At 39.4% G+C, this 22,458-nt stretch overlaps 1 protein-coding gene across 1 annotated transcript in view; it reads left to right on the forward strand.

Moving 5' to 3' along the window:
- Nucleotides 1–18,402, forward strand: part of TMEM135 (transmembrane protein 135) — a 162,769-nt gene extending 144,367 nt beyond the window's left edge. Inside the window, exons 10-17 of the mRNA XM_017735847.1 lie at nt 1–135; nt 2,298–2,367; nt 7,626–7,793; nt 10,400–10,463; nt 11,141–11,217; nt 12,775–12,873; nt 14,377–14,444; nt 15,997–18,402. The exon at nt 1–135 is cut by the window's left edge and continues 19 nt beyond it. Coding sequence (XP_017591336.1) covers nt 1–135; nt 2,298–2,367; nt 7,626–7,793; nt 10,400–10,463; nt 11,141–11,217; nt 12,775–12,873; nt 14,377–14,444; nt 15,997–16,129 — 814 coding nt within the window. The 3' untranslated portion in view covers nt 16,130–18,402. The remainder of the gene's footprint in view (nt 136–2,297; nt 2,368–7,625; nt 7,794–10,399; nt 10,464–11,140; nt 11,218–12,774; nt 12,874–14,376; nt 14,445–15,996) is intronic.
- Nucleotides 18,403–22,458: the final 4,056 nt, after the last annotated feature.

The raw sequence follows: 22,458 nt of genomic DNA on the forward strand, positions 1-22,458 counted from the left end.
GAAAGAAGAAATTCCCACCCATTCTTTTTCACCTGAAGCAGCATTTTCAAAAACAGATAGAAAAATCAAGCATAGTGAAAAAGTATCACAGCCAATGAACATACTGGCGCTAACAAAAAAGCTCATGGACAAAGTGTGAGTAAAAAAAACCCAAACCAAAACCAAAACAAAATGAATCATTGTTGCATAGAGCACTTTAATGTCTGTTATGTTGTATTTGACAATGTTTTATAATACTTCTGCCTTGCATTTCAGTGGTTTTCTATTTCATTTTTACTAGGTAGTTAATAGTGGCAAATTATGAACTCTAGTGAAAGCAAAACTTAAGACCTGTATGTCATAGGTATGACTTGCAACATGCAGTTGTCTAACAAGGGAGAGTAAATTCAGTCCATGGTGAGTGCAAGATGGTGGTTACCTTTTATGCAGTTTTCAGCAGAACCAGTTCATGGCATAGTTCTGCTGGAACTAGTGGTAATGTTAAGAAGAAAAATTGCACAGCAGCAGACCTTACTTCTGTCACCATAAGTGACCGTAACATAGACTTTTGGGGGACCAACATCTCTGTATTGCATAAAGAAGAACTACCTAAAAATAGGATTGATGGCACATGGGCTGCCTCCACTGTCGGGAGATAGGAAATTGCAAAGCAGAGTGAGTCTAAAACTGTCTTGCACAAGGTCAGGTCTAGACATCTGAAGTTAGGCAAGGTAGGTGCCCCCCTGTCTACAGGATCCAATTCTTTGCCTTTTAGTATGAACTTAAAGAAGTGAGAGCAGTGATCTTTTCAGTCTGATATGGTCAGATGATGATTTACTTCTGCTATGACTGATTCGTCTGCTTCAGGCATGTTGGATACCACAAGGAGTCATTCATTTACAGGGATGATAGAGTAAAAAATGGATTAGGGGTAGGTTCACATGACTGAATCTTGACTTCCACTGACGTCTTCAAGAGCAGTTTTATGACCAAATCTCTACCTGCTGACAGGCAGGAGAGAGTCTTCCAAGTACATTGTATTCTCAAAGTAGTGGCTTATTTTACTTGCTCCGATGATGAACAAACATGAAGTGATCGCCATCACATGGTGACTTTCTGTGATTTGCTGTGGGTTTTAGTTGAAAAATGTGAGGGAAGTTGTCAGTGGTTTTTCAGTCATGACTCTATTAGACAGCAAAAGACCTACAAGGATAAGACAGCTCCAGCCATAATCAAATTCTTTTAGCTGAATTGCTTATGCCTGTTTTGTCTTAAATACCTGTTATTCAGTTTGCTAGAGATAGTTCATAGCTCTTCTGTTGTTGGTTAAATGCAAGGATTGAAGATGGAGAAGAACATTTTTCCTTTAAGGTTTTGAAACTTCCAACTCAGACATTCTGAAAACTTTCAATATGGAGTTTTTATGCTCTCACTCGTTTCTCTTCCATATGGTTCTTTTCAATATAATTGAGTCTAAATGCCTGTAACCTGAGCACATTCTCATTACAATTTTTGCTACATAAACTGACCTCACAGATGATTTATGGCCATTAGACTTTAGAGTACACGATTCAAAACTTCCAAGGTATTTGACATAGTATATAAATTGTGTAATTTAAAGCTTAAATACTTGGATATAGCAAAATATAATGTTCGGGCCCGGTATGACATTACTTATTTTAATTCTACATAATGCAGGGCTAGAAACTGTACAACCCACACATCCCACCATCCCAAGCCAGTCTCTTTTAAATGCTCAAGGTCAAATTCTCAGTCCAAAGGAAGAGCTACATAAAAATCTACACTGCAGAAGAAATAGCCCAAAAGTGAGAGAGGCTTGTAATTGAGAGAAGTGTCACAGGGTGTTTCTGTGCATTTGTATGATCTGCATTGCCCTTCCGTGACCCTTACAGTGGTGTGAAAGATGAAAGGACACAGTTAACAGATGCTTGCTCAAATATCCTTCCAGAACTATGGAGCAGAGACAAACCAGGGAAGGTCACATCACTCCTCCTCGTTGACCACAGCAGAAAATTTGTTCTTTAATTTAGCATTTTATGTGTAGCATGGCAAGAGGTTAGACCCAAATAAGTGTGCAGACACTTTTTTCTTGGTGTACAACTAAAGTATTGTTAGTTTTTATTGTCCTTTTATGGCATCATAAAAGTTCACAGTGCCCTTCAGTGGGTAATGGGGAGAATGAGTGCTGGGCAAATAGCACTTTATGTATTTTTAGGCAAGAAAAATTTATGAAGTCTGCTGTCGCTGATGCTGAAAACAGCTACGAGTTAATATGTGTTTCATTATGCTTTTTGCAGGTGCAAACACGGCCCAAGGCATAGATGCTGTAAACACTATGGAGATAATTGCATCTCATACTGTATTAAAGTAAGTGCAGAAAAAGTTCGATTGACAAACTCTGGCAAAGAGGGGGTAAAATTCTGTAGTCAGGAAAAGCATATGCTTAGGAAGTGAGAAATGAGCCTGTTACTCATTCCTCTTCTATTGAAAATGTGACAAGCCAGAAAACAGATTTTCTCAATTTAGGATGGGGCGGTGGTGGGGTTAAAGTTCTCTGGTCTTTCAGATTAGCTGTAGTGAATGAGTAACATAAAATGTGTGGGAAAAAATGGACTAGCAAGCAAGGAGCTTGTTTAACTATGTGATGCACTTCATGGCTGAGACCACTTGTGACTCCCCCTAAATAAAGCACCTGGAATGTGCTGCTGTGGCAGGCGGCCGTGGTTCCCGTGCAGCTGCGCGGCTCTGGAACGTCGCTGCTGGGCACTGGGTGCACTCCTCCAGTCATTTATTTTAAGGGCTCGGGGTAATGAGAGATTGGTCACAGTTGCTACGCCCAGGAAGAGCTGTTTATCTCCGGTGGTATAATTCATCCTCCATTATTAATGTGATCAGCACATTTTTTTTCAGAGAAGTACTGTGCAGAAATTTGTGTTGGCTGGCATTGGGTTGGCACAGGTGGTACCACCTGCTATGCCTGTTTTGGGAATTGGTAAGACTCCAGAAGATCTTGATCCCTTAGTAGTTGACCTGGTTTTATATATGGAACAGCAAAAATGGATTTGAGTATCTTCAGATGCTTTTAATGTATATTACTTTCAAAAATAACTTTTTAGAATTAAAATTGTATATATGGTTAATATTATCTCAGAAAAGCCACACTTAACTTTGGCATGAGAAGAGATCTAGCACAACATTTATTTATGCACATTTACTAACAACATCATTTTTTTTGTGTTAACACGTTTTTTGCCCTGCAGTATATTAGCAGCATACTGTGGTGTAACATAGGTATAAATTGTGCTAGAGTTGATAGAATTGCCGATGGTGCTTAAGTGTTCTGCTTATTGCAATGAGAATACTCAGTAGAACATTGATGAATAGCTCAAGATAGTTTTTTCACTTTTTATATGTCACCTATGTTGTAGGTATGACATGTACATAGATGTATAGACCCAGATTAAAATTACACTTTTACAACCTGTCACCACTGTCCACTTTATGTTTCATTCATGTGCTCTTTTCTTCAAGGCAAAACATCTGTGGCAGCACAGACTTTCCATTTGCTCTGTGCTGCTTCAGTGTCTTGCCCAGTGTGTTTGCTGTTCAGTGGCTCCTGGCTTGCTTTGTCTCCCATCTCCTGCATGGGCTTATGTTTGGTCAGGTCAGCATCCTCTGAGGAGCAAACATTCCCATGCCTTTGTCTGCAGAGTACTCTGTGTTTTCCCCATAGATATCAAGTCTCTGGCCTTCAGAATCAATGTTCAAGATTGCAGTGAATATTATATTCAGAACAAATATTAAAGTTAGGCTGAAGTGATTTTATGCAGATTTGATATGTTACACATCCAGATCTCTGCTGATGGCAGCATCTCCTGGTGTGCATCTGTTTTTTTCATGGGTACTTCACTATAACTTTGGTCTGCTGGACTTTTACATAGTAGAAGTGCTGTCTGTCATCACTTAGGCATATTTTACAATTTTTATAATTAGCTCTTAACTACAGTTAGTCCAGACTTGCTTTCAGAGCTTTTTATTAATATCACACAAAATCCTTATGTATCCTGTGCTGCATGCTCAGCATTCAAATGTATAAGTACTGTCATAACACCATATTATTTTACAAGCACAGTTAGGCCAAACGAGTAGGGATTTCTGTTAAGAGTACTCATCATGGAATTCTACTTCTCCATGGAAAACCCATAAAAGCTGGAAGAATGATTGTGTGTGTGAGACTTTGTAGGTAGAGGTAGATGATCTGACCATAATGGGATGTAATAAGCTTGAAAGAGATTTTAAAACAGAAGTGTGATGAAGAAATAGGAGTTAGTCTTGTTCAATTACTGTAGTCGAGAGACCCAAATCTGATTGCAGGGTTTGGGTTTTGCAAATTACAGTAACCTAGACCCACACTACTCTCTCTCTCTGTCCTTTCTTAGGTGATGGGGGAGGTGTGAATTATTAGAAGAACCTGAGGTTGGGGGGGAAGGTGGATATTCATGAGTACTCATCCTCTTCACTTGTTTATTCAGCATCATTTTGTTTGTGCTGTAGATATCCTTAAATGGAATGAGGGAAGAAAAAGCCTGGCTGATAATAGAGCTGAATAAAGTCTTGACCTGACAAAAACAAATTTAAAAAAAAAAAAATTTAAGGCTATTCTCTCTTTGGGGAAGACAATTGTGCATTTGAAATATATTTCATTCTTGGACCCATCCTCTGTAGTATTTTGGTATAAATTACTCTTGACTGCAATAATCTAATGAGGGAGATATTGCTGAAGTGGCAGTCAGATCTTTTACTTTCCTGTCTTTTCTGTGACCTTTTTTTAAAGTTAAAACATGAGGAAAAATTTTTATTTTTATGTATTTTGATTTTTAAAGATCCAAAATTCTTTAAGTTCAGTTCTCTCTGTGACTGTTCCTGGAGTTGATCAGTAACAGCTGTCAGCTGATATGATTTGAGCGTGTTTTTACAATTCCTTATCCATAACGGAGCTTTCAAATCTGATAATGATGTGATGAGCTTCTCATTGCCAAAATTTCCATTCAGTGTTTTTTTCCCTTACCCTTGAACAACTGGTCTTCTCATTAATACATCTGTGCTTTAACTGTCCTTGCATGCTCTTTTTCTCCTGCTTCACATTTAAATGCACATTAGCTCATTGACATCATCATGGCTTTTACGTAACATTCAGTAGTGTCATACCATCTGAGTTCATTGACTTCCCTTCAGACTTTAAATACTTGAAATGCTTTATGCTTGTAAATCTCTGAAAAGAGCTGTGGCAGAAGCAGTGGAACAGTATTTTTCCTCTTTTGGATTCCTCCTGTTTACAGTGAGGAGCCATTAGCCAACAGTAGCAGTCCAGTTGTCTGGTTTTTTCTGCTGGTGCTGCAGACAGGACCGGGTAACCCTCCAGATTTACTGGTGACTAGAGTGACCTCGAAGAAGGTCATAGAATCATAGAATGGTTTGGGTTGGAAGGGACCTTAAAGACCATCTTGTTCCAACCCCCTGCTGTGGGCAGGGACACCTTGCACAAATCAGGTTGCTCAGAGCCCCATCCAGCCTGACCTTGAGCACTTCCAGGATTGAGGTATCCACAACTTTCTGAGAGTATTTTCTTATGATTGTAGTCTCAACGTTCTGTCTCTTGAAGGAACATGGGCTACTATACCCAGAATAAATACTAAATACCTTAATTAATTGATTTTAACTATCCTAACTAATTCCTAATACATTGCAACAGGTTGGCTGAGTTTTTGGTATGTTTCTGAACTGTCTATGTGCACATGTGCTTTTCTGAATTTGAGTTACAGCAAATATCTTGAATGTGTTATTAAGAAATTTGTTTCTCAAAAGCAGGAAAAAAGGTTTATTCAGCAAATTCTGGAGATACATCATTACACTGTGCTACTAATTCTGGCTGATCTGAGCTCCAACTCAAAATCTCTGTGGAAAAATGGCTCTTAGCAGAGTTTTCTTTGCTCACTTATGTTTATTACAGTGTCCTGCATATGCTCTGCTGCGTACTGTGTATCCATATCCATTGGAGGTCTTTTTATGTAAGATGAAAGTTACAATACTGTACATTGATTGTAAGATATAATACTTCCTGTGACTGTGAAAAAACGCCTGTAGGTGTGATATGATTTCACCTGGTTGAAGTAATGAGCTAAATAGAGAGATTTTGTGCAATACTAGGTATTTCATGCACATCAGCACTAAACCTCAGTCCTTTGGTTCAGCACTTCTAATTTGGCTACTAATAGGAATAAAATCAGGGATGTGTTTGAGTGTTTCCAGTCATAATTTAGATGTTTCCTCACCCCACTGAAGTCCCCTTTCCTGGATAAAAATGTCAAACACACTGTTCTGTTGTTTCTTGTTTTGGGCTTTGTTCATAACTGCTGGGTTTAGGACTTTTATTTTATTTTCTATGATGGCATGAAGGAACGGAAATTTTTCATTCAAAGAGATGCTGTTGGATCATTGGATGACTTATTTTCTTTCACTTGATTCTCATAAACCACTTCTTGAGTAGCAGGAAGAATAATTGCTTCAGAATTCTGGAAGAGTTTATTACTGGATGTTTAACCACAATAAAATTTTACAAGCTTTATGATGCATTATGAAGTTCTTGAGGAGGCAAAAATGGTTTGAGTTCTGAGTCTGAAAGGTTGCTCAGTCAAACCCTCTGCCAGATATCCTTGTCACTGGAATTGTGTCCCTGTCACTGTAACTGAATAAGGTGCTTGGCTGAATTGCAGGTGAGTGCAGAGATAGTTTTCACATAAAGCATGTTCCAAGCAAAAACTGGGTAAAATTTATTCAGAATTATTAGAAAAGTTCAGCCTGAGGGTAAGAATAATGATAGGAAACATTGGAGGAAGTTAGAAGAAACTGGGGAGAATAATTTGGAAAAACAAGTCAGTGTGGTTTTGTGTCATGTTAAAAAAACCCCAGGTCTGTATCCAAGGTGGAATAGTAAGTAAATTCTTTGTAACCCATTTTATCTTTTCTCATTAGCTCTGCACATGAACTTCCTTCCAGTTTTGCCCTTCCCCTTGCTGCAGGCATCCCACAACCTCATGTTTGGCTGCGGCAAAGTCCATGAGATGTGCCAAGCCACCAGGGTTAACTTCTAATTCTCACACTTTCTGAAATTTATTTTTGGTGGACTTATTCCTCCTTACTGTTTTCTGCAGGCATTTGAGCGTAGAAGTGCTCTTTTTTTTCCACTGCAGTGCTTTCCTCTATAAACCCCTTTGTGGTTAAAAGCTGGTCAGTAACCTGGAAATGAAGTCCTCAGGATTATTTGAAAGGACAGAATTTTGGAGTAGAAGAGAAGGCTCTCTCTTGAGACCTTTCAGAAATTCATAGAAATTAAAGAAGACTTAATTGTCTGTGGTTTTACTGCTTTTGCTATTTTATAGGGTAACTGGGAAAAAGAAAAGTCTTGAGTTTGAAGGTGGGGATACATTTATGCATTTTACGTATTACCTGCAGAGTGGGTTTTAAACTATTCAATGTCAAAATTAAGTCCTTCTGTAGAAGCTTTTGCTTTTTCTTTTTCAGAATTTGTGGTTTCTTACCACAAAATCTCTCTTTCTTTTTTGTAGGGCTTCATTAGAATGTTTAGCATCGGTTACCTGATCCAGTGTTGCCTTCGGATTCCTTCCACCTTCCGGCATCTGCTTACACAACCATCACGGCTATTTTCCCTTTTCTACAACAAGGAAAATTTCCAGCTTGGAGCTTTTCTGGGATCTTTTGTCAGTATATACAAAGTAAGTTTATAGCATACAGAAATGACAAATGCTGTGGTTTTTATTTCACTTTTCGGAATATCACAAAGAGCTGAAAAGTCAAGCTGCTTAATAGTACCAATACTGTTTGCTGCAGCATGTCACTGACAAATTTTATACTATTGCAGTAATCAAATTGAAAACAGAAAGTTATTCTTCCATTCTGTGTGTTTTTTCTATAATTTCCAAATAAACCAGCTTGGTTTCAAGATCAGGAGATAGAGAGTACTTCAGAGAAAATGAATTCAGATTTCAAAGGGTTTTGCTGGTACACAAAAGCATTTTAATGCAGGCACAAGTAGTGACTGCAGTAGCATCTGTGTTGCCAGAGAGAAGCCATGGGCAGATCTTGTTGGCTCACATATCTGGAATTCTTACTTGACACTAAATAGCAGGAGACTGCAGAACATACAGTGTGTAGCTGAGGAGACACTGCACTGTCTGCTTGGAAGTCTATCTACCCCGTTATAAGATGGCAGATTGTGAACTGATACACATTCATACAGCGTTGTTGGAATTAATCAAATTATGTTTATTTATGCCAAAAGAGAACTGTGGCAAAGCACACGCCCCAGTGCAGAATACATTGCACAGTGCAGTGTTGAAGTGTCTTTTGCACTTTTGTATTCTTAATCACATGGCATTTTTCAGCTGCCACTTTACTTGCTCTGCAAATTCAAGATCATGCTGTATTATTGAAGGTAAATATTATTTACTGAAAAATAAAAGAAGGAAGTCATCCATGTAAACAAACAGAATTTCACTTGATTAGTAATTAAATTGAGAGACAACAATTTGTAAGGCTACAAAGTCTAAAATTTTTGATAGCAAAGCGCAAATGTGGTGTTCAGAGTTTGCTTGAAAATATTTTTGCTCAAACTGTAAGAAAAGAGCCTTTAGAGAAGAAAAGTATTTAAACTGCAAAAGCTAAAAAGATTTTGATGAGTTTAAAAGCTCCAGTTGAGAGGTGCAATTTAGTCCAGTAGATACTCATTTTATGAGGGTGACATATTCTGACCTTTATTTACTATTTTTTAAGTATGCACTCAGCAGTGGTGAGGCCACACCTCCAATCCTGTGTTCAGTTTTGTGTTCAGTTTTGGGCCCCTCACTGCAAGAAAGACATTGAGGGGCTGGAGCGTGTCCAGAGAAGGGCAACGGAGCTGGGGAAGGGGCTGGAGCACAAATCTGAAGAGGAGTGGCTGAGGGAGCTGGGGGTGTTTATCCTGAAGAAAAGGAGGCTCAGGGGGGACCTTCTCACTCTCTACAACTGCCTGAAAGGAGGGTGCAGCCAGGTGGGGGTTGGTCTCTTCTCCTGAGTAACAAGGGACAGCACAAGAGGAAATGGCCTCAAGTTGTCCAGGGGAGGTTTACATTGGATAGTAGGAAATCTTCCTTGACTGAAAGGCTTGTCAAGCGCTGTACAGGATGTCCAGGGAAGTGGTGGCATTGCCATCTCTGGAAGTGTTCAAAAGGTGTGTGGATGTGGCACTTGGGGATGTGGGTTAGTGGTGGACTTGGTGGACAGATTAACATTGGACTTGATAATCTTAAATGTCCTTTCCAGGCTAAATGATCCTCTAATTCTATGATTCTACTATATGTTATTGTTTGCATTTCATAACTTACACAAATTTGGGTTGCATTATATTTTTCTTCCAGTTTAAATAGGCATGTAGGGCAACAAAGATTCTAATCACTTAAAAAAATTGGGCCATGGCAAAAAAAAATGAAATGCTTGTTGCATTTTGGATCCAAAATACAGTTCTGTGTTTTTAGATGAATGTATTTTCCTAGTTCCAGAATTTATTGGATTCATGAAAAAATCTCAGGAGGTTTGGTATGTAGTTGAAAAAAACCTTTATCATGGGAAAGAAGTCTAGACAGGTACAGCAAATGAGGATGACATTAATTCAAGATTAGCTTTGGTATTAGATTGGAATTCAAATTAGATTAATCTGCTCTCTAATTTTGAAAGAAATGGCAGCAGTGAATTGTAAATTAAAACACTGAAATGTTTCGGGTACTGTGTCCAACTCTCTGGACTTCAGTATCACCAGTGTTTTAAAAAGGTCGTTCTTTAGTTTTGTTGATTTCTTGTGGTTTGTTGATGTAATTTACTGTCTCTTGATGTGGTAAAGATTGCCTAATCAGACATAACATGTCCCAGTAATGAAAGTTTCTACAGCTCTTAAGAAATTACAATGTGATTTTACCTCTCCCTTTACAGAGTCTTATAATGGGAAATTTGCCTCCTCACATATCAATTAAATTGCCTTTATTGTAACAACCTTACCAAGTAGAAGAATGTGTTATCCCTGGAAGTGCTCAAGGCCAGGCTGGATGGGGTTCTGAGCAACCTGGTCTAGTGGAAGGTGTCCCTTGCCCATGGCAGGGGAGATGGAATGAAATGATCTTTAAGGTCCCTTCCAGCCCAAACCATGTTATGATTCTGTGATTATGGGTATTATCACACTACACTCTTAATTCCTACTGTGCACTATATTACCACTTTATAAGGAATACCTCCAGTCTGTGTGTTACCAGAAATAAGTAGGGCTAAGCCAGCATTCTGTTCTCCTGCACAGGGTACAAGTTGCTTTCTGCGCTGGGTCCGAAACCTAGATGATGAACTTCATGCACTTGTAGCTGGTGAGTCCATGAAAAGTTTGTGTTGCCTGTGTTGGGACTCTGTAAGTATTCCTCTTGTCTGTCCTCCCATTCCCTTTTCAGGCTTCTGTGATGAAAATAGGACTGTGTGTATAAAGGTTGTGTTAAATTGATGTTTCAAGTAGTGTCAAAGAAAGAGTTGCAATTAAAATTGTAAGGCAAATTCAGTCAAATGTGGAGTTTATGGTCATCTCCAAGGACAGTATATTACTGTGTGCACAAATATAAACTTGTCCTTTAATTTGCAGCTGTAGAGATGTGAGATGAAAATACTGACTCTTCCATATGTGACAGAATACACATTGTGCTCCAGTGGGTCCAAAGAAAGACCCTTTTGCCATGAAATTCTTGTGGTGGTGAGGCCCTTCCCTCATGTGTATCTGTCACATGTTGGAGCTGCAGAGGTCTCTCATCCCACAAAGAACAGAAATTTGATACTGTGCTCCTGAGCACTGAAGTACAGATTTGTTTCAGCATTTTAAAACATTCTCTCTTTAGTGATATAAACCATACTTGGATGGGCAGCAAAAGAGCATCACTGAACTAACAACAGAAATAAATAGTCCTGTGCAGTGTTTGTTGGGCTGACACACCACAGCAGTGACCTTAACAATGCAAATCACAACCTTAACAATGCTTTTCTTTTCTAATTGTTTCAGGGTGTCTAGCAGGAATTTCTATGATGTTTTACAAAAGTACAACTATCTCTATGTATCTGGTGTCCAAATTAGTAGAGGTAAGTTATTAACCTACTAACAGAGATCTTAATTTCATATATTTTTTCAAGGCAGAAGAATGAACTTCAGAGGCTTTGTCAGGCAATTGCAGTAAAATACAAAGTTGTGTTGTGATGGTGTTTCAGTATATGTGTGCCAAGAGGTAGTGCTGCCATGTGGTCTCATATCTTTCTTACTTTCTATTTTTTGACTCATTTTAAATGTCCCTTATCCACTGGTCTTCATGTATATTCTCCATGAATTTTTTTAATCTCCTGACAACCCTTTGCTTTGTAGTTTTTGCAGATTTTTTAAATCTGAAAGTTCCAAGAACGTCTGTTCTGCCAGAAACATAAATCAGACTTAGTCCTTAATTGCAGATTTATTGCCAAAAGCTACAGCTTAACTTCCTGCCTTTGTTCCCTAATTTTGGCATTCAACAGTCTAAGATAACTCAAAATAGCTTAGGTTTTAGTCTATAGCTGAAGTTGTTATTGAATTCCCAGCTTTGGAATGAACTTTGTTCTAATTGCTATTCTTCAGGCTTGAATTATTTCTCTGAACTTGTTAAAATTAGGAGCCTAGAAAAAAAAAATAGTTACAGAGTTTGGGTATGTTGATTATACTTTCTAACCAGCATTTGATTTCTTACTGTAATTTTTCCATAAAATTGAGACTTAGTCTTGGTTAATTCCCCAACACCACCACTGGAATGAGTTGATAATGTTCTCTCACTGTGCATCATCCCCAAATCACATATTTCTCCTGCAGACCTTGAGAGGCTTGGTCTCTAGCAATATTTATCCATCTCCATTACCAGAGCAGAATTCATTTTAAAGAGCATAAAAAGAAGGAACTTTTTTTTGTTATGTGTAAGATTAAACATAAAAAGAGAAGATACTCTCTGTTCCTACTCTTGACCAAGCTCTGAAGGCAGTTCACATATTGGTCATATAAAGGCAAATCTGTGTTACCCATATTGACTTTTAAAGCACCAGTTGTAAAAAACCAATATTATCTTGTATTGCTGATGGTTTTCTCTGGACTTTGAGACATCAAGGCTACAGTGAAATAAGAAAAGTGCTGTGTGTTCTTTCTTTCTTTCTTCTTTTTTTTTTTTTTACTACTTTTATCATCTTGCGCAAGCCAAGGGTAACTGACCAAAGAGGCGTGTGCTGCTTTGCAAGGTCAGGCTGTGCTCAGGAAAATAAACTGTACATGTTTTCTCAGAAAGTAAAGTATGTGATTTCAAGCTGTTTAAGAAGAGTGAATATTCACTTTGTTGGAATAGTTACTGTTCTTTTGCTTTTTTAAAATGAAGAATTTAACAAAGCAAACTTTCCCTTTTTTATCTGTAGGATCTGTAACACCCAAGCTGTTGCTAGTCCTGTTCTGTGCATTAACAGCCTCTTATTAGATTGATCTAGGACAACCTCTATAATCTATCTTAACCAATGTCACATTTGTGGGTGTATTAAAAATATATCATGTCGACATGCTTTTTTGAAAAGGTAAAACAAAAAGTAAAAAGGTACTTCGATTTTGTTGAATTCAGCTTTTTTTGTTTATTTTTATAGACTGTATACTTCAAAGGCATTGAAGCAGGGAAGGTTCCCTATTTTCCTCATGCAGACAGCATCATCTATGCCATTTCTACATCGATATGCTTTCAGGCAGTAAGTATGTTCTCTAGCAGAACATGAAGTTCTTTAAATCAAATGTTGAATGAAATGAGGAGCACAGGAGACAGTTGTATAGAAAAGATGGTGAGATGTAATGATTCACAGCATCTTGCTCCTGCCTTCTGGGGCTCCTGCATCCTGGGGCTCCTGCATCCTGGTTTTGAGTGTCACTGTGGGAAGGTCATTTCTAGGACTCATTTTCTCCTGTGCTTGTAGCTGAATATACCAAACATGGAATTCTTTGGAAAGGATCTTAAAATGCACTGACCCAGAAGATGAACATTAGTGTATGAACTTCTGTAAACATGTGAAAGGACAGTTTCTCAAGGAAGCAAACAATATGATACAATATTTTATGGTTTTTTAAATCAACTGAAAGTTTTCACTGTCAGCTGACTTGAATTAATGTTGCCTAGTTGAAAAAATCTGCAAAAAAGTAGTAAAAACCCTGAAGTGTTACATTTGAAACAAGCTGTAGTTACCATCCTTTGCACTTCTCAAGTCAGCTACATGCCTTTACCCTCAGTCCTTTTATCATCTGCATCAGCTAGAAAAGCAGCTTTTCAGTGCTACCCAAATAGCTCTACTATTCTACTACATCTCACCATTTCTAGACCTTCTGCTGAAACATCTCTGCATGAGCTGCATGTTCTCTGGACCTCCATAACTATGTATATTTTTTGTGCTCCCCAATAAAGAGTATATAAAATGACCCTAAAGCAATCTTCTGCTGTCTAGTGCTTAACAGGACAGTTAAGAGACACTTCTCCTCCTCATTGTTCCCATGTTCTTGGGAATATCTCTAAGTCTAGTATCAAAGTGAATTGATATTTTAGTGCTTGGGATGTGCCTGAAGGTCTCCAAAATACTGCTGTCAGGAGCAATCGTGTGAGACTAACAGACATAAAGTTCATATGAAAAAAGAAGGAATTGGTTTTTTCGTTACTTAATAACTAATTGGAAAACGAATCTAAGGCTAGAAATAAATTGCTATGTTTAGCAGGAAGAAGGAAGGAGAAATTAGTAAAAGGATCTATGCTGAGGTGTTTGTTATTCACTATATTTCTTAGTGACCCAGAAAAGTAATGAAATAGAGAGAAGACATGGATTTTGGCTATATGACATTATTTAAGATAATGTAACATGAACTATAAATATGACTACAAGAAATGGTGGGTCACAAAATGCAGAGTGGGTAGGGGATAAAGTAGCAGGTAAATTTGGCATCCACCAGTCCAAAGTCATGTATACAGGAGTAACGATTGTTGTTGCTTTCGCTGCAATGAGATGTAAGTTAATTGTCACCACTGGTAAAAAGATTGTATTCTGGGAATATCAGTCTGTGCTGGCGGTGGTCATACAGAGCCCTGAATTCAGCAGAGAGCGGGAAAAATGAGTTCCATAACAATCCTTTTGCTAATTTTGGCAACCTAATGTAGCAGATGAAGCTTTTGCCTGACAGTGTCAGCTGGCTCTGACAGAATCCTCTCCTTGCAGGCTGTCATGGAAGTTCAGAACCTGAGACCTTCATACTGGAAATTTCTTTTGCGACTAACAAAGGGCAGGTATGTACTCAGGGGTGTGTTATGGCTTGTCTAAAACTGTCATTGATCACACTCAGCTTTCTGTGTCATTCACTGTCAACAGCAGAGCCCTAGAAGTACATGAGGGCTAATTTCCTGTGGATTTACTCTGCTTTTCAAACGGTTTGCAGTACTCTTGAAGTTCTTTGCTGCTGAAGTGACATTGCTGGGTTTAGTGTAATGACAGGAGCAGACTTAACTCTAGTGAAGACTATTTAGCAGATGAGTGTTTTACTTGAAGCCTATTTAGTTCACTTGGAGGGTGGGATGCTTTCAGATTCCATTGGAACATGAAGAATCCAGTAAACAACTATACATGTTGAAGGAATCACTTAGTATGTACAGTGATTGACAACAGGTATTACTGTGGATTTAAAAGCATTAATAGAAATGTCAGAATATCTTTTAAGAATACTTGAAAGTTTCAGTACTTTTTTATAACTTTCAGTTGGGAAAGGATTTTTTTTTCATGGAAAGCTACTGAAAAATTTTCACTGATTATAATCATAAATATACACTGTAATATCTTACTGGATGTTTCTTCTGTTTGCTGCAGGAATCTAAAAAACTTTCTTTTAAAAATAGATTTTGCTGTAACTGACTTATAAAAATACAGGTTAGTGAAGTGTAGACTGTTGCATTGGTGCAGTGTGTGGCAGGAACAAGGCATCCAAATCTTGATGCAGATCAGTTTATGAACAGGATTATAAAAGGTAATGTCTGTAGCAACAACGAGCTCTCCGTGCTGTAAAAATAGAAGTGAAACCAGAGGCCAGTCCCAGGAGCATGTTGAATGTACACTCCCCATGGCACAGTACACACATGAGGTGATTGAATACATTGCACAATATAGCAGGAAGCTTTCCTTGGGATGCCTGGAGGCAGTGCTCAGGCAACCTCTGAGGCCATACAAACATGATACAGGGGATGATGTCAGTGCAGATGTCCAATTTGGGCTGCATTTTTTCATTTTGTCCTAATCCTAAACTTGCCTTAGTTGAAAGAGAGGGAGGAAGAGAAACTCTGTTCTGCTCATTTATTTTATCTGAAGCAAATCTCTGTAATAGTAATTTTGTCACTCTGTCCATAAAGGCAATTTCTTTTGACATTTCGTACACTTTTCAGTCTATAATTGTGAGGAACAACAAAATGGAAATAGGGTGTAACACCCATAAAATTGACATCCAGGCTTGGACAGGCAGGGCCACAGTTTGCTCTGCTGGAATGAGAGAGCACAGTAGTATATTTTGGTTTGACCTTTTTTTTGTGGAATTAAAAGTAGAAGGGGACTCTTCCCCTTTTTCATAAGTTGCATTATATGAAGTATACTTACACAAACACTATTAGCCACGTTTTTCAAATGCATTTTTTTAAAAATCTTTATTGCCTGAGGTGAAAAACTTTCAAACTCTGAACAGTGCAGGTTGAAGCCTGTACTTCAGAGATTTTGATAATCTTTCATGACATGAAATAATTTTATTTTTTGTAAGTAAATGTGTCATGCATTCATGCTTTGTTGTCTTTTCTTTTTCAGGTTTGCTCTCATGAACAGGAAAGTTTTAGATGTGTTTGGTACTGAAGCATCTAAGAACTTCAAGGATTTCACACCTAAGCTTGACCCAAGATACACAGTTGTGCCACCAGAGCTACCTCTGGAGCTGTCTTGAGCACAACAGTGTGGGTCGTCATTGAATGTGATCAGCATTTTGTCCTGAAAAGTTAATTAACTTGACAGTCGTATATATGGAGGAGGGCTAGGGCTCCACTTCAGTATTACTTCAATGAGAAATGCTTTTTACCAATCAGAAATACTGAAGCTTTGCAGAGAGGTGTGGCTTAGTGATTAAGCCCCTTCCATAAGCAGAAAACATTTCTGGATTACTATAGTTGGTTGACAGTATGGTAGAATCCTGAATGAATTAAACAAATGAGTAATATATTTAGAGAAGAGAAGTAAAACATAAATATGCTTCATAATTTCAAAAATTCCATAGTTCATACCAGTAAAATATTTCTTGGTAAAACTAAAAGTAATTCTTAATTTAGAAAGGAAGACAATTGACACAGTTTAGGTCCAAAATTTTACCTCATCTTAAGAATATTCCAGTCTGGTGAAAATGCCTCCCTGTTTTTCTAAATTGTGTCACTGATTTGCCTCAAAAGAGCCACCACCTCCTCATTAGTTAAAATTAGGGTATTTTTATACCGCTGTGGTTGCAAAATAAGGCATTCTTTAGGAAAAGAAAATGCATACTGATTCAGAAATCACATTCCAGAGCTGTAAATTCCACTGATGACACAGATAACAGACAAGGAAAACAAGAAGGCGGTACCAGTGGCTGCTGTGCGCCAAGGAGCGGCGGGTGTGGTGGGCAGCATCTGCCAAGGGGAAAAGGACACAGAGGAAGGAATGAAACGTTCCAGCCTCTGAGATGGTGCTGGAAACAGCAGACAGTTACAAAAATAAAAAAGCCAAGAACAAAACAAAACAAAGCAAAACAGACACCCACCACCCCCCTCCCCAACTAAAATATACTGAAGCAAAATGTTTATTTTTGAAAAGGTTTGACATTGTCTCCTTAGATGGCATCGGGTTGTTTGTCAGGCTGCAGCACCAGCCAGCGTTTCAAGCATTTCTTTGGAGGAGAGCTGACCCCTGAGGTTAAGCTGTTACAAGAGAAGAGTTTTGACAATCATATTAATAGTCTTTTCTCCTTGTAATTGGTGAAGAGTGGTTTTCCATCGGGCCATCAGTCCCACGACTGGCACAGTTACATTAAATTTGATATGGTACTCAATGCAAATAACTACCTACACAAAGTCCATCTCATTTTTACTGTACGTATTTCTGCAGATTTGTGTTCTAAAGTGGGACTTTGACATGCTAATTGCTTTTTTTTTTTCTTTGCTTTTTAGGGCTTTTTTAAATTATAACCCATTCAGGTGATCCTGAATAGTGTTCATTACCCTAGAAGTTAATGAAAAGATAAACTATATTCACATTCAGCAGAAAAAACTGAAAAGAGATGAGATAAGCCAGGGAAATTTCAGTAAGTTGCATGTATTTTAAAAATAAAAAAAGAAGAAATCAGTGTTTTATTAGGAGTCTTTATCAGATAATATGAATTGGACTAATTAGTAGACTCTTTGTCTTGTAACACTGTAATCCTACCCCGGCCATAAGCATATTTTAATTCCAGTTAGTTGAATTTCTTAATACTGAATATACAGGAATTTTTATTAGATTTATTCTCATGAAAATTTTACCAATCTGTGCTCAAAGTCTGCTTCCTCATCAGCTACACTAACAGTGATGTTTTGTCACTGTTACTAAAGGTGCTTCATCCTTTTAAACATTGGTTGTCCAATTTAGTGTGAATAAAGTTCTGCAAGCTAGTTTGTATGCAATATTTTGTTGCTTGGAATTATATTAAAATTCCTCAAAAGGAAATAAAAGTTAATTCAACAGGAACTTTAAAAGGATTGTAAGAGATTTGTAGTGTTTTTCCACTGGAATATGGTCTAAAATATTTGACCTTATAAACTCTGAGAAGTTATATATTTTAGGTGGTATATTAGAACTCACACGCTATATTATGAATACTTTCTACTGTAACTATATATCATTCTCAAACGTAAAGATATTTTATAGATGGAATAAGTTTCTCCACTGGAATGACAATTGTGATTGTTTCTCTATTTGAGGGGTTTTTTGGGGAAAAAACCCCAAGAACTACATCTCAGCAGCTAACCAACAGTTTTGTCTATGTTTCTTGCTTCCAAAATTCACAGTTCTTGTTTCAAGGTATTTTCATGTAATATAAAGAGAAGTTAAACATTTTTAAATTATTTTTATTCAAATTGAATATATGTAAGAGAAAAAGAAAATAAAGTCCTAATGTTCTTCCCAATAATAAACAGTTGCTGCTTGAAAAAGTGACTTTTTTGGCCATGTTGTTAATAAGCTCTCTGGAGTTGTAAGTGAAATGGAGTCATAGGATCATGGGGACCTTTTAAAGGCCATCTAGTTCCAAACCTCCCTGCCATGGGCAGGGACACCTTCCACTAGACCAGAGCTTGCTCAGAGCCCCATCCAGCCTGGCATTGACCACTTCCAGGGATGGGGCATCCACAGCTTCTCTGGGCAACCTGTGCCAGCGCCTCACCACCCTCCTTATAAAAAGCTTCTTTCTTATATCTAATCCAAGTGGATCCTCTTTCAGTTTGCAGGCATTAGCCCTGGAAGTGATTCTTGGTGGTGAAGGAATGCTGAGAATGTGACCGAGCATTTAAATTTATTGCAAAATGAAGTCCTAGTGCAATGTCAGTGAAGAGGTGACACCGGAGCAGTTCAGCTGGCAGCCTTCAGCTCTGTGCTTCCGTGGGTAATTGGGGAACGTGAGTTGATGTTACTGTTCCTTTTTCAAACAGAGCAAAGCACAGCTCTGGATCTGCTGGCAGGGAAGAGCTGCACACCCTGAGCTCTGCCTGCCACGTGGCCAGGCAGCTGGGCTGTACGTGACTGAAAGGCCAGTGCTTTCTGCCTGCCCATGTTTCTGATCATAGGATAAGTGTCTCTTTGAGGACTCCAAACTTCTTGCAGAAGTTTAGTTTGCAAAGAGGAATACAGGGTTAGGCTTGCTCAGGAGTTGGTGGGAAGTGGTGGGTCAACCTGAAATGTCACAGTTCTGCAGTAGAAGTTTGGGTATCCTTAGGGAGTCTGCTCAGGGCAATAGTGTTTGGCTCCCTGCAGGCATCTCAGGAGGCTGCTGCCTCATCCGTGGCTCCCAGAAACAAGCATGGCCTATGGCCTAGTTCTTCATCCCTCCCTCACCTCTGCTCAACCTGGTTTTGAGTCATTCCCCTTTGCGAGTTTCCCTTCCTTTTTCCCAGGCCACTGTGCTTTTGCCTATGTTTGAAGACATGGGAAAGGTTTTTTTCCAGCTACCTGGTGAGATTCCAGGTAGAAGAGTCTGCTGTGATCTGAGCCCAGACTTATGCTCCAATTTAGAGCAGCTTGTGACCAGCTTCAATTTCCAAGTTTGTCAGAGGAAAATATTTCTGGACAAGTGGTCTTTGGGTGTGTGTGCACTGACAAGGCACAAAAAGGTAGCAAGAAAATCAGTGGTGATTATACTGATCTTTCACTTTTTTTAAGATTTTTTTTCCCACAACTACATTTAACATGGGGGGGAGGCAGGGCCCAGGCTCTGTATGGCTGGACTCGATGGTTTTAGATGTCTTTATCAATCAACTTAAGTGGTTCTACATCAGGGTTGTGAGTCCTTGCTGTGGTGCAAAAGCACAGGACTAGGAGGATGTAGCAAAATGCAGTTGGGGTCAGCAAAGTCACATTGGTGGCTGTAGCTTTGTAGCTAAATATTGGTCTGGAGGTTTCCATTTCCAGATTAGTTTCTCTGTCAGTTTGCTGGAGGAGGGTGTCTCACAGGTTGCCTCCTTTGACAAAACCAATACATTTTCTCTCACACCTTTGGGAATGCAACAGAAAACTTTGACATTTTTCCTTGAGCTACACAGTTTCATGGATTTTCTTATTATTTAGTAGCAGATCCTGGATGTTTATTTATCCTGTAGCTATATTAACAGTAAGATTTAAGACTAATGTTTCCCCCATAAGAAGCCTAAAACTGCCATTGTGGATATACTGGCAAAACCACCCAGTGCTCTCCCTTGCCTTTAGCCACACTGAAATGGGATCACTTCACTCAGGACACAGCACTCACCATTTGCAGCTGGTGGACTATGTCCTTCCATCTCCATCAAACAGGACGCTTGCTTTACCAACATGCTACTTTGAATGTGGCAAGCAGAAATGGGAATTAGAGCCCACTTTGATCTCAAGGACTTTTTTTTCCTCCTGGCACAGGCCAGGGAGATTTTCACTTGCTAATTAAAATGGAGAACAGTCAGAAGTTTTAAACCTTAATGCCAAGATTTTACCCAGGGTGGAAGAGTATGGTTGGAAATCCAGGCGAATGACTAATCTTCTTGTGCTGGTGGAATCCAATTGATGTTTTTTCCCCTCAGCTGCCACAACAGAGACATAAAAAATGCTGCCATGACTATTTGGAGCAGGAGTTGATGCGATAGCTCCCAGGACTGCTTGAAGTTTACAGAAGACCTAATCACACGGGGTCAGGACAAAGGCAAGGCTTTTTTACTGTGTTTTCCTAGTATTTTAGAGTGAAAACCTGCTTTCCCATTACATGCAGTAAAAACTTTCAAGAAAAAACTGGGATGAACAGATCTGGTGTGAGAGTCCCACCTTGAAGTGCTGCTGATTGCACTGCACTAACACAAACATAAAAACCCTAGTTCTAAAGAACCCAGAAATGTTGGTTTGCTCTTTGTCTATTGGCTGTAAAACAAATGAAAAATAAAAGAAACTTTCCCCCTCACCATGACATGTAACTCAACTGGGAAACTCCTTTCCTGTGATTATTTACAGGCGTTGAAAAAGTGACCAAAATGTCAGCTCTAACTACATCCAAAGGCTTAAAAAAGACATTGGCTCATGTGGTGCAATTCTTACCCCATTGCCATCACTGCTATGTGGGTTTGAGACACTATCATCAGTGCATAATGTTCACCTAGAGGAGCTGTGGGTAGTGTGCAAGGAGGAACAGTCACTTGGACAAAAGTCATCTTTGAAGGCACATGGCCTTGATTTCCCAGCTCATGTACCAGGGGTGATGAAGAAATCCAGCTGGTTTCTATAACAGTACAGTTTAATCCTCTGCAAGGTCACAGTGACAGCCAGGAGGTATCCTGGAAATCAACAAGTGTCCTGTTCAGTCGGATGCTCTGTCCCACAACTGTCAGTGACGCACAGACTGCTGTGGGTCCCAAAAGCAAAGCAGTGTTGCTCATGCAGGGGATGTCAGGAAGCAAAAAAGCTGGTATGTGGCCTGATAGCTTTACTTCATGCTTGCAGGCTTACAAGGATCAAAAGACATCACCTTTCGTATGGATTTTTCTGTATGGACCAGTTTCATCTACCCAAGCACAGCCTGCTGGAACCCGGGCAGGAAACCAGTGGCCAAAAGAACAAACTCGGGATTGTTAAACCCAAGGCCACTCACCACTGCAGGCTTCCTCCGATGGCTTGGAGCCTGTTTCTCAAGGCACTACTGGAGTCAGCCAGGGACTGGGCAGATTAGACCAGTCCCAGCAAAGGGGACTGAGCCAGACTGGCAGGGGCCGTCAGAGCTGTGCCCAGCGGCTCCCAGCGATGTGCAACACACAGAACAAAGCTGCTCTGATGGAAAACCTCCCCTTTGACAGTGCCCTTCACATGCTGGCCTGCCTGGGAACTCAGCTCCATGCAATCTCTGCTGGTCAGCTGTTCGTGAGCATGACCTCAGGCTTCATGTGTCTCTGGGAAAGAGAGGGAGCCTGGAAAACAGTCTTCACAGTGCTCCTGCGGGAAGCCGAATGCTGAAGTCTTGCTCCCCTCAGCTGGAGTTTCTGCTCACCTGTCTGTCCCCCTTCAGCCTCACGGTCCTCATTCAACCCCACCGTAACCTACAGCTGTTGAAGATCATCTGCATCCCAGCTCCGAGGCATGAAAAATCCAAAGATGATCCAACAGGGCGAGCTCAGCCTTTTTGCTCAGCTGGGAACAGCGGTAGTGGAGCTGCCCTTCTCAGCTGAGGATTTTTGGCTGTAATGCTGGCTTTGATCTGTACACAGACAAGGATGCTGGGCAGGAATTACTGCTTGCTCCAGCAATCATAATACCACTCAGCATGGGATTAATTTTTGATTCCCTGAGTTAGTTTTAAATTATTTTGCTTTAATAAGTTGGAGTGGGAGGAGAATATTCTCACAGAGATGAGAGTGAGTCCAAACAAAACAGTGTATGTAGAAATGCAAAATGATTTTCCTGGGAACCTGGGGGAGCTGAGGCCATGTTTTCAGACATTAGCTCAGATCCTTGGAAAAAATCTTTGAGCTCTTCATTCTAAAGAGTTTT

Source organism: Corvus brachyrhynchos, unplaced genomic scaffold, assembly GCF_000691975.1.
Source record: "Corvus brachyrhynchos isolate BGI_N302 unplaced genomic scaffold, ASM69197v1 scaffold44, whole genome shotgun sequence".
Taxonomy (NCBI): Eukaryota; Metazoa; Chordata; class Aves; order Passeriformes; family Corvidae; genus Corvus; species Corvus brachyrhynchos.